Source organism: Juglans regia, chromosome 1 (assembly GCF_001411555.2).
Source record: "Juglans regia cultivar Chandler chromosome 1, Walnut 2.0, whole genome shotgun sequence".
NCBI classification, from domain to species: Eukaryota; Viridiplantae; Streptophyta; class Magnoliopsida; order Fagales; family Juglandaceae; genus Juglans; species Juglans regia.
The window spans coordinates 28,270,277-28,282,478 of record NC_049901.1 but is presented as its reverse complement, the minus strand read 5'-3'; the positions used below and the strand labels follow the sequence as shown (position 1 = coordinate 28,282,478).

General features: G+C 36.3%; 1 protein-coding gene across 3 annotated transcripts in view; it reads left to right on the top strand.

Moving 5' to 3' along the window:
• The first annotated feature begins 1,994 nt into the window (after nucleotides 1-1,994).
• LOC108982599 (5'-3' exoribonuclease 4-like) overlaps nucleotides 1,995-12,202 on the top strand; it is a 33,624-nt gene continuing 23,416 nt past the window's right edge. For all 3 annotated transcript variants that reach the window (XM_035691594.1, XM_035691596.1, XM_035691593.1), the window contains exons 1-9: nucleotides 1,995-2,467; nucleotides 2,890-2,966; nucleotides 3,048-3,230; nucleotides 3,309-3,428; nucleotides 3,521-3,583; nucleotides 3,710-3,859; nucleotides 4,310-4,474; nucleotides 5,125-5,202; nucleotides 10,882-10,959. In XM_035691594.1, the coding sequence (XP_035547487.1) occupies nucleotides 2,182-2,467; nucleotides 2,890-2,966; nucleotides 3,048-3,230; nucleotides 3,309-3,428; nucleotides 3,521-3,583; nucleotides 3,710-3,859; nucleotides 4,310-4,474; nucleotides 5,125-5,202; nucleotides 10,882-10,959 (1,200 nt within the window). In that variant the 5' untranslated portion in view covers nucleotides 1,995-2,181. The remainder of the gene's footprint in view (nucleotides 2,468-2,889; nucleotides 2,967-3,047; nucleotides 3,231-3,308; nucleotides 3,429-3,520; nucleotides 3,584-3,709; nucleotides 3,860-4,309; nucleotides 4,475-5,124; nucleotides 5,203-10,881; nucleotides 10,960-12,202) is intronic.

Below are 12,202 nucleotides of genomic sequence, written 5' to 3'. Positions count from 1 at the left end.
TGCATGGTCTTTGTTGTGGCTTTAGTTGTTTGGCTCATGAGAAAACGAAGGAAAAAATAAATTCTAATGTTGAGTAAAGAGAAAGAAATGGGTTCCTGTTGTGGAGCATGGTGTTTGTTGTGGTTTTGATTGTTTGGCTCATATGAAAACGAAGGAAAAAATGAATTCTGACATTAAGTTAAGAAAATGAAATGAGTTCTTGTTGTGGAGCATTGTCTCTGTAGTAGGAAATGATCAAGAAAGTGAATCGAGGGATTGATTATTGGGAAATTACTTGAACATTTGATCATTAATCGGTTATGTAGATACGCTTTTAAAACAAATTAAAGTCGTAGCATATATTAAACATGTGAATCCTTGTGCAAGAGTTGGAAACCGTTCATCATTTGATGTATTATTTTCTATGCGGAGCCTTGCTAATCCAGATCTAGTTCTCTTAAGTTGTGGTTGGGTAGTAAGAGCATTTATATTGCGTTTTTCATAAAATTTCCTATAATTTAACTAAAAAGTAAAAAAATACATTTTCTAAAATTTTTTCTTAAATTTTCCTCATATTTCAAAAATCTTCTACATCTCATTTCCCATCCTCATCTCTATCATGTTAAATAATGTTTATCTATTATTTCTTTATTATTTTTTTCTCACTTCTATTTACAATCTTAACTACTAACTATTTTATCTTATTATCTTCCTTCTTTTTAAATATCACATTCTACTAAATACATATACAATTTTGACTACTGAATACAGTATTATTTTTCAAACTAAAATCCGTATTATAAAAATAGTAATTTTTTTTAATATGTGCATTTTCTAACGGTAACATTTTGAACTCCTGCCTTAAACAGTCAACACAACAATAAGAGAAACAGAGTAATTAAAAAAAAACAGAAATAATTTTCCATAACTTTCTCGACAGCCAAACAACTCTAGAGAGCCAAAATAATATAGAAAAATCAATGGCAATGCATGTCATAAAAATGAGAATCGGTTTCCTCAACAAAGCCCAAAATCACAAATAAACCGAGAGTGAAAAAAAAATTGCAAATCAAACAATAGACGATTCCATAGTGTTTCTCGGCAGCCAAACAGCGAAGAGAGTCAAAATAATACAGAGAAATCAATAGTAACGCAAGAATAAAAATGAGAAGCGATTTCCTCTAACAAAGTCCAAAATCATAAGCTGAATCCCTCATATGAAAAATCAAAACAAAATGCAAATCAGTGAAAATGAGCCATAACTTTCTCGACAGCCAAATAACGAAGACATTACCAAGTCAAAGATAGAGTTGAAGACCTTGTATGCTTACCTTGATCATGGCGTTGGGAGGAAGAAAAATGAGAAAAGAGAAACATAGAAGGAGAGAGATATTACAAGAAAATGAGGAAAAATGAGGAAAGAGAGAAACAATTTTGATTTTGAATAAACCGAAGTAAAACTTACAAAAATTACCGATGGAGAGAGGTTGCATTCGTTGGTATTGCGAGGGAGGGCTAACCGATAGATAAGGTTTTCGAGGGACGAAAAGATGCTGAATGGTGATGTGGATGTACAGCAGTTCCCATATATGAGGAACGATTGTAGATACGCCGTATAAACAAGCTGAAAAATGAGGATTGAGATGGAGAGGATTTTTCTCTAAAACTTTAAAATAATCCCTAAATTATGGGGATGGAGGAGAGATAGAGAATCGGATGGGATGCTTTAAGGTGATGTCAGATATTCTATGAATAATAATTAAAAAATAATGATAGAATATTAAATAATAATGAATAAAAATGAAAAATAATAATAAAATAATAAATATTAGTGGAGTTTTTGAAAAGTGATAAGGTATATGGGTTTGACGTGATTTTATTTTGATCGGGTCCGGCCGAATCGATTTGGCTCCTTAACTAGCATTGATTCCGGGTCGGGTCGGACGCAAACCCGAGACCGCGTCGCAGGCCTGGACTTAAAAGTTCTAAACCCTAGTAAATGGAAAAAACCCTCGTCTACACAGCCCTGAATCAACCACAACCTCCTCAATCTCTCCTCTCTTTCCGTTCCAAATGCCATTAACCACAACCACATCCACAGTAGAAGAATAAGGAGAGGAAAGCAAACACACTTTATCCACAGCAGAAGAATAAGGAGACGAAAGCAAACACACTGTGAGCGAGAGAAAACAGTGAAACGCAATGGGAATACCGGCATTCTACAGATGGCTGGTGGAAAGGTACCCTCGCGCGGCGGTGAGCGTCATCGAAGACGAACCGCCCCTTTTGGATACAACCGGCCCTAACCCTAACGGCTATGAATTCGACAACCTCTACCTCGACATGAACGGCATCGTCCATCCCTGCTTTCACCCCGAGGGCCTGCCTCCTCCCAAGAGCTACGACGACGTCTTCCGTGCCGTCTTCAACTACATTGACCGCATCTTCTCCATTGTGCGGCCCCGCAAACTTCTCTTCCTCGCAATCGGTCAGTCAGTGCCACTTTTTTCGTGTTTTTTCCTGGATTGACATGGCAGCTACGTATCTTCTCCATTGTGCGGCGTGGGTTCTTATCCGTCTATGAATATTTTTGGGTATTATCATTTTCTATAGATTAGAGCCGAGTTTCTTTCCTTGGAAAACATACAAAAATTAATTGCCCCGAAGCACAAGCTTTTGTATGACATTCGACGTTGTTAGTTTTAGGCTGTTATCTTCTCCTTTCAAAACCTATTGTAATCGCGTCCACATCATTTTACGAGGGAACCGGGAGTTGAAAGTGATTGAGTAGGTTGTCTTCTCCATAGATTTTGACGACGAAGAGTAGTTTTTTCTGTTATTTTTTCCATTCGTTTTCAAAACTGCATTTGGTATTGTAATGCTTATAGACATACATTCATTGTTATGCAGATGGTGTTGCACCACGAGCTAAAATGAATCAACAACGGTCAAGGCGATTTCGTGCTGCCAAGGATGCAGCAGATGAAGTGAGTCTGGTGAGATTTAAAAACTTTATGCATATTAGTATAATACTTACTATTGGTTTTGTTTGCCGTACCCGCTCTCAGGCCTCTTGGAGAGAGAGCAAAATCGAATCAGAAGAAGAAAAGTCAGCTTCTTTAGAGCAGTCTAAGAAGCTGGACTCAAATGTAATCACCCCCGGAACTGGATTCATGGCATTGTTGTCATCATCTCTCCATTATTATATACGGCTGAGGATGAACAGTGATGCTGGGTGGCAAGGAATCAAGGTAATGGGGAAGTGTTTAAGCATGGCCTTTTTCTGTCCTCTCTATCTGACCTAACATCTGAGTTCACGAGTATTTTAGGTCATTCTTTCTGATGCCAATGTACCTGGTGAGGGAGAGCATAAGATAATGTCTTACATTCGCTTACAAAGAAATCTTCCAGGATATGATCCAAACACTCGGCATTGTCTTTACGGATTGGTAAATGCCATATTGTAAATGTTGATATGCGAGTTTTAATGCAGATAGTGAGCAGTGTTGTAGTATGCAACTGACCTTGTGTGTTTTCTTAGGATGCTGATCTTATCATGCTCGCACTGGCCACCCACGAAATCCATTTCTCCATTTTGAGAGAGGTTTGTTTATTCAGGGACATGTATTTGACATTTTTGTTCAGACTCTACTCACCATTTGCAGTTAACTGAATATTCATAAATACGAGCACCATGGTCTATGCCATGTCTTTCACTTTCATTATGTAGGATGTCCGTGGAGCAGGCCCAAACGAGAAAACTGTGAAGTGTGCAAAGGATTCTTTACTGGTGAGTCAGCAAGGAGAAAGGGAATATCCTAAGCAAATGGAAGTGGTTGACGAGAATGTAGAAGATTATGTCTCAAGGCAGAAATTTCAGGTTTTTAAATTTTATGCTTATATTTATTTTTGTTACTCCATTTTGTTCTTCTGTCGTTTCCCTTGTACCAACGTCTTATACTTGTTTGTTGATTGAATGATCATCAATCTTCCCTACTTTAGCTTGACATTTTTTTGATAAAGAAATACGTCACGATGAAAATTTGAGCAACATGGTGCCAATTGGGTGGAAAATTCGGGTGTTTCCAAAGTTTGACACTTGGGTTACAGGAGGAAACCAATTTTCTTTACATTTGGAAATACAAAAGGGATGCAAGATGACCTCGTTTAAATTGTTGTTGAGAAATTTCTTTATGATGCCCTAATACATGACTGGAAGATGATCGGTTGGTTTTGGCGGTGGATAGTTACTTTTGTTTCGCTTTAGTGCTGAGTTTGTGACATGTTATAGTTAAACATTTTTTTTTCCTATTGTTGATTTCTGTTACAGTTTCTCAACATCTGGGTTCTTAGGGAGTATTTGGCAATTGACATGAAAGTCAAAGGCTTCAAAAAGAAGGCAAAACTAGAGTGCCTGGTTGATGATTTTGTCTTCATGTGCCTTTTCATTGGAAATGACTTTCTACCCCACATTCCTTCGCTGGAAATATCAGAGGTTGAACAGTTGCAATTCTCTCTCGTTAATTAATTGTTGGATGTACTGGTTTGTTTCTTTAGTTATTTCCTTTTATGCTAGGCATTTTTGTCCTGGTCAGGAATCGACTTTTTATGGTTCTTATTGATAGATTTTTTTAATGAATGCATGTCGCATTATAAGTCGTCTTTTTTATTTTCTTTCAAGGATTTACTATTGTTGGATGCAATTGGAAGTTATTTTGTTTATTTTGTTTTTCCTGCTCGTTGCCTAGAGTTCTCTCATTCACAATAATTCCATAAGGATTAAAGCAGGGTATTACATGAATTCATGAGGGGTTGCTTTAATTGATCATTGTGCTTTGCACCTGTTTTTTGTTTCTTCAACTTTTTCGGTCTTCTTTTGATAAGTCTGTTTGACAGTAACGGCCAAAGTGAAACACATGTATATTTAAAATTTATTGGGGTAATTTTAAGAATAATTTTCAATATTATGACATTTGAAATTCACCTTTGTAGGTTTTTGATTGCAATAAATTTTACTTCTCATACTTGTAAAAAAATAAATTATACTTCTTGTGCTACTTCATACTCTTACTTTTGTTTTTAAATAGAACCTAGCAAGTGTAGTTATAGTTGTTGATGGTTACCTGGTGCTTATTTTTTTCACAGGGGGCTATTGATTTGCTCATGATGGTTTACAGAAAGGAATTTGTTAAAATGGGCGGCTACCTAACTAATTCTTCTAAGGTGAATAACTTGAGTTTGTGATCATCGTAATCATCATCACCATCATATTTATATTCTTTTTATTGTCTCCTTTGTGTTACTTATTGTATTCAATAACTCCAAACGTTATTTAAAAAAAAAAAAAAAACTCCAAACATGTTCAAGAGTAAGCATTGATTACCTCTTTTTTATTTATCTCCTTGAATGTTTAATTAAGGGTAAATTCATGCATTGGTTCTTGGGGTTTTACCATATTTCAAACTTGTCTGTAGGGTATGTTTTTTGAGAAAACTATTTGTGGTATACATTGCAATTCAAAGTGGTCTATGTCCAATGCCTGTTAACTCTATGAGGGAAAATGTTAAGGTGAACTTGGCCAAGTCGGAAGTAGTATCAGTGAGGAATGATTCTAATGTGGAGAGTATGGTGTCCATCTTGGGTTGTAAGATATCTTAGCTGCCCATGAAATATCTTGGCCTCCCATTGGGCGCTACTTTCAAATCGAAAGCTATTTGGGATGATGTTCTAGAAAAAATTGATGTGAAATTAGCTAGTTGGTAGAAGACGTATCTATCCAAAGGGGGTAGGGTGACTAATAAAAAACTCTCTTTCCAATTTGCCAACTTATTTATTGTCATTATTTCCCCTTCTCGCCAAGGTGGTCCATCGCATGAAGAAACTACAACGTGATTTCTTATGGGGGGATAAATGACGAGTTCAAATTCTACTTGATGAAATGGGCCACAATTTGATCTCCCATTGAAGAAAGTGGTTTGGGAATCCGGAACTTGAACTCTTTCAACAAAGTTTTGCTTGGCAAATGGTTATAGAGATATTATTATGAATGGCCTTGTGGAGAATCGTCATCTCATTGAAGCATGGGGAATCATGGGGAGGGTGGTGTTCTAATGAAGTGAGTGGGCCTTATGGAGTGGGGCTATGGAAGCATATAAGAAGAGGTTGGGACACATTTGCAACAAATACTCGCTTTACTGTGGGCAATGAATTGAAGGTCAATTTTTGGCATGATGTATAGTGCGGCGATAAAGCACCCAAGGAAGTTTATCCTCAAGTTTATGGCTTAACAAGAATCAAAGAAGCCTCGATTGTGGATCTATTAGGCCTCGTTTGGTTATACAGATGAGATGAGATGAAAGTTGAATAAAATATTGTTATAATATAATTTTTTTAATATTTTTTTTGTTTATGGGATTTGAGAAAGTTGAATTGTTTATTGTATTTTGTATGAGGGTTTGAGAAAGTTGTAATGATGAGATGATGAGATGGTTTGTGTAACCAAACTAGGACTGAATCATCTCCAACAGTCTTCCTCAATGGAATGTTACATTCCTTGGAGATGCACTAGATTGGGAAATTGAAGTTTTTTCGGTGTTCTTTGACCATGTATACTCCATCCGAATGTTGGGGGGAGGTGAATACAAGATATTTTGGTGCCCTTCTAAGAAAGGGACTTTCACAGTCCGATCACACCATGACCACGCGCAACACAAATTCATTTCTATGGAAGAGCATTTGGAAGACAAAGACACCTCTAAATGAAGCATTTTTTTGTATGGACGACTTCATTGGGAAAGATTCTCATTCTAGACAATTTTCGGAAACGTAGAATCATAGTCGTGGATTGGTATTGTATGTGCAAGAAGAGCGGAGAGTCTGTTGACCTTCTACTACATTGTGAGATTGCCATAACTTTGTGGAATGGAGTTTTGCTTGTTTGGGATTAGCTTGGGTGATGTCGAAGAGTAAGTGACCTCGTAGCTTCTTGTAGAGGCATTTGGGGCAACTCTCAAATTGCATCCATATGGAAGATGGTATCAATATGCTTGTGGTGGTGCAATTGGAGAAAGAGAAATTGTAGAAGCTTTGAAGACCAAGAGTTGTCAATGATGAGCTTAGAACTTTGTTTTTCAATACTTTACTCCATTGGTTGATTGTAATTGATTTTCGTGGCATGACCTTCCATGATTTCCTTGTATCACTAAACTAGCATGCCTAGGCATTGCTCTTGTATATGTCCTATATACTTGGGCTATTGCCTAATCATTTGATCAAATAAAAATTTGTTTACTGATAAAAAAAAATAATTTGACTCTCACTTGTCATGTTAGAACCAATTCCTCGATGACATGCCAAAAAGTACGCTAAGTGTTTAGAAAGATGTGACATTCACTGTAAGCATGCCGTGTTAGAACAAATTGATAAGAATAGAAAAAGAACATTAAATAAATGAATTTAACTATAATTGAGAAAAATCATCTATATTTGAAAAAATGCTTAAAAAGCTAAGACACCTTAAACTAAAATAAAATAGTTCCTTTATGCCTAATGTCGTGTGGAATGAGGTTACTTGTGCTTTTCTAGTTATATTGATATTTTGTCATCTTGTTTACCCTCTTCTTCTTAGTTTGGTACATTCTCTTGCATATGACCTGTGTACTTAGGTTATGCTGCTTTGCAATTTTAATAAAATTGATTTGCTTATCTTACCACAAAAAAAAAAAAAAAGATAGAGAGAATGTGAGGGGGAATGCTTTCTTTTATTCTTATTTTTTATTATTATTACAAGTAAGAGATAAATATTATAGATATGAATGAAATAGACATAGTCCATGTACACATGAAGTATACAGAAGAATACCTAAATACATTCTAAGAGCGATAAATTAAAGACAATAAATCATGAACATTGTCCCCGTTTAATACAATAGCGGAAAACCAAAGCATTAAAGTGTGAAGAAAAAAGTTCTTCAGCTCAGCTATTGTGCGTTCCTTATCTTCAAAACAATGTGCATTCCTTTTTGTCCAAATACACCACATTCACAACGGAATCATCTTCCATACTGCTGCCACTTGATGACAGCCTTGCATCTTCCTCCAACAACCCAACAAATCCACAACCCTTAAAGGCATAACCAAAACAGCATCAACCCTTTGAAAGATCTCATCCCACGACATCCTTGTTACCTCACAATGTAGTAAGAGATGATCCACAGATTTTTCATTCTTTTTACACATAAAACATCAATCCATCACTGTACATCCTCTTTTCTTCATATTATCCGTGGTCAAAATCTTCTCAAGAACGGCATTCCATACAAAAAAAGGCTACTTTAGAAGGCACAAGAGACCTTCAAATATTTTTTCAGGGAACAGAGTATGATCCTGTATTGTCAAAATGTTATAATACGCCTTAACTGTACATTTCTTGTGTTTATTAGACCTCCACTTCAATCTATCATGCTGTGCCATAAGAGTCCCCGTGGAATATAGTAGGTTGAAAAAGTTTGAAACAATAGATAGCTCTCAGTCATGAATATCCCTATTAAAAAGAATATTCCACTGATGAGAACCATGAGAAAATAACCGCATATCCGCCACTGAAGTCTCCCTATTAACTTCAATACGATAAAGAGCCGGAAAAGTCCTTTCCAATGCGTGATCACCACACCAAACGTCCCGTCAAAAACTGATTCGATTGCCCTATCCGACAACAAAGCGAATCTATTTTTCAAAGCATGACCACCCTTTCGTTGGAGCACAAACTACCCCAAGTAGCACCATATCTAGCGTCGATAATTTCCTTCCACAATGATCCCCCCTCCGAGAGATATCTCCATAGCCATGTCCCCAATAAAGCTTTATTAAAAGTTCTCAAGTTACACACTCCCAACCCCCCTCCACCCCCCCCCAGTTACACAACTGGGGCACATACTGTCTTCTCCTCCCCCAAACCCCCCTCATAAGAACGTCCTAAAGAGTTTCTCAATCTTATTCACCACCCCTACAGGCATAGGAAACATAGATAAAAAATAAGTGGAGAGGTTAGTGAGAGTACTCTTGGTAAGAGTGAGGCGTCTCCCTTTCGATAAATACACCTGTTTCCAACCAACCAACCTTTTCTATATCTTTTCCACCACCCCATCCCATATAGCTCTAGCCTTGAAGGTTGCTCTCAACGGAAGACCCAAATATTTCATTGGTAAAGAGGACACCTTACAATCCAAGATGCTTGCTAAACTGAGGATATTTGAGACCGCACCCACCGGTACCATCTCGGACTTACCAAGATTCACCTTAAGCCCCGACACTACTTCAAAGCAAAGTAATAGTGCTCGTAGAGTTTGGATCTGGCTATTATCCGCTCCACAAAATACTAAAGTATCATCTGCAAAAGGAAGGTGTGAGATGATAATAGGGTCACCAAAGCCATTGCCCACCTGAAAACCATATAAGAAACCTCTGTGAAGGGGAATGTAACCTTATGATGTTTAAGCCGTGGTTATAAAATTGGTGAAAGAGATAAAGGAAAAGAAAAGAAAAATGGTATAAAAGGAAAATAGGAGAAGAAGAGAAGGGAGATCAGCATTTTGGAGTTTGAAGATGGAGAGAGAATTTTGATTAAACTCAAATCTCAGTTTGAACTCATCAAAGGAAAAAAAATGGGGATCCAATTCAAATGAAGCAATAAAGATGCTAATTCTTCAATTCTTAACTTAGAAAACAAACTTCTTCCAATATTCTTTAACGATTACAACCATGCTACTAACCTATCCATTTTGTTATGCATATTTTTAATCTTAGCCCTTCATTAGAGTGATTATTTTCTCTTTTCTTTTCAAAAGACTTTTGAGCATATACGTTCTAAAAAGATCATTGCTAAACAAGCTTGAACAAGGAAAATAAAAGAATGCAGAGGGGGATCATGAACTTAACAATTAGAAGTGAACTCCATGTTAAAAATGACCATATCCTAAACTTCTAGTTGGCTTGTGTGCCCAACCAATTTTTATTTTTTTTTTGCTCTTGCACTACTCTTGTATTCCATTGGAGTGGGAAGAGGTGGTGAAGACAAAATTGTTGGGCTCCATCCAAGAGGGTAGTTTAACATTCATTCTTTCTATAACATTATAAGTTCTTGCGTTTACAATCCATTTTTGTGTAAGAGCATTTGGTGGACCAAGATCCCATCTAGAGGAGCTGTTTCTTGCTTGGACAGCCACCTTTGGAAAATTTTCACAATTGATAATATAAGGAAGAGAGACATGTAGTTGTGATCAGCTGGTGTTGCATGTGTAAGAGAAGTGGAGTCTGTCGATCATCTTCTTCTTCGTTATGCTTTTGTAAGCACATGGTAGAGTGATTTCTTCAGGCGAGTGGGACTGGCTTGGGTAAATCCCAGAATAATTGTGGAGATTTTTTATTCTTGGAGAAGACTAGGTTGCAGCCCACAAATTGAAGCAAAATGGAAGTGGTCCATATTTGCCTCATTTGGTGTATTTGGAATAGTGAAATAATAGAACCATTGAGGACCATTAGGAGACTATGGAGGAGCTCAATAACTTCTTTATCCACATTCTTTTCCTTTAGATTGTATCAATGGACTTTAATGGACAAATATTCCATGCATTTATACTATTCACTTTCAAATAGGTGTATCTATTGTATATTCATTGTGTGCTTGAGTTGCACTTTTCATGCTTATTACTACAGATTTATTACCTACCATAAAAACGTTATAGCTGTTCAAATTTGCAGAAAGAATGTTATAAGTGTGTACTAATACAATCTGCCCCTGCTTCTGTCTGCATGCCTCTTCTCTTTGTGAAAACTCTCATATAATTAGTGTACTGTCTCTACACTCTAGCTCATTTATATTTTCATCCCATCTTTCGTTAATAGGTAAATTTGGAACGTGTGGAACACTTTGTGCAAGCCGTGGGATCTCATGAATGTGCAATTTTTAGAAGACGCACCCAGGTATTTCAGGATGCTTTTAAATATTGGGACACACACCTATTTATGATATATAAGATTCTTCATTGCAATGACTTGCTCGTGAATCCTGAAGAACTTGTATTCATTTATTTTCTTCCATTTGCACTACATATATACCTTAGTTACATTTTACATTTATACTCTTTATTGGGTATCATGTTCTCTAACACTACCGCTCAGGCTGGGGCATTTATGTAATATAAATCCAGCTTGAAACAAATAGATTTCAATTGACTATGACAGAAGGAGTTAGTGAATACACCTGCAAGTTGTTTTATAGACTTTACAAATGGCGTGCAGTTATCACCACTATCTTATCTCAAATGAAATGACAATCAATCTCTATATGTGTAACACCCCCTTCTTGTAGGATGGAGATATTACTAACATTCATAGCATAGTGCTTGGTAAAGAGATTCATATCCTGAAATATCTCATTTGTTGAAACATCAACTAAATTGAACATAATTTTTTTTTGAAACATGAAACTGAAAACGTTTTAAAAGGAAACTAATCCTTATGTGATAACACTTATTCCTTTCTAGGCCTTTGTATTAGATCTACATCCTGACCATCCAGCTCTACGTCATCACAATCTCAATCTATGACAAATAAACATAGAAGAAACCAGAGAAACAACAAAAATGAGTCGAATACTCGGTAAATTAGACATCATACCGTAAACATGACTTAGCTTAGCATAGACTTAGGTCCTGTTTGATTGTTAGACTCAATTAAGATCAATTAAATTTAGTCTAATTTTAAACTGAGTCTAACATCCAAACACCAACTCTTAAATTACTAAATTCATCTCAACTCAAAACCTCTTTACACATGGGATCCACAATTTTTTTCAATTCAACACTTACCTACACGCGGGACCCACAACTTTTTTCAACTTCCCATAAATACATCTAAACTCATCTTAACATCCAAACACATTTAATTTCATCTTATGTGGACCCTACAAAACTCACTCTACCATCTCAATTCATTACTATTCATAAAGAACTCAACTCAGTTCAACTCAACTCAACATCCAAACGCAACCTTAATTTTTTTAAAAACTCTCGTAACATACATACATCATCACAGGTTCACAATCATACCGTAAACATAACTTAATTTAACATAGGCTTAATTTCTGAAAAACTTTACATACATACATATATCGTCACAGATTCACATAGCATATCTATTCATTATTAGCATGAGCAGAATCATA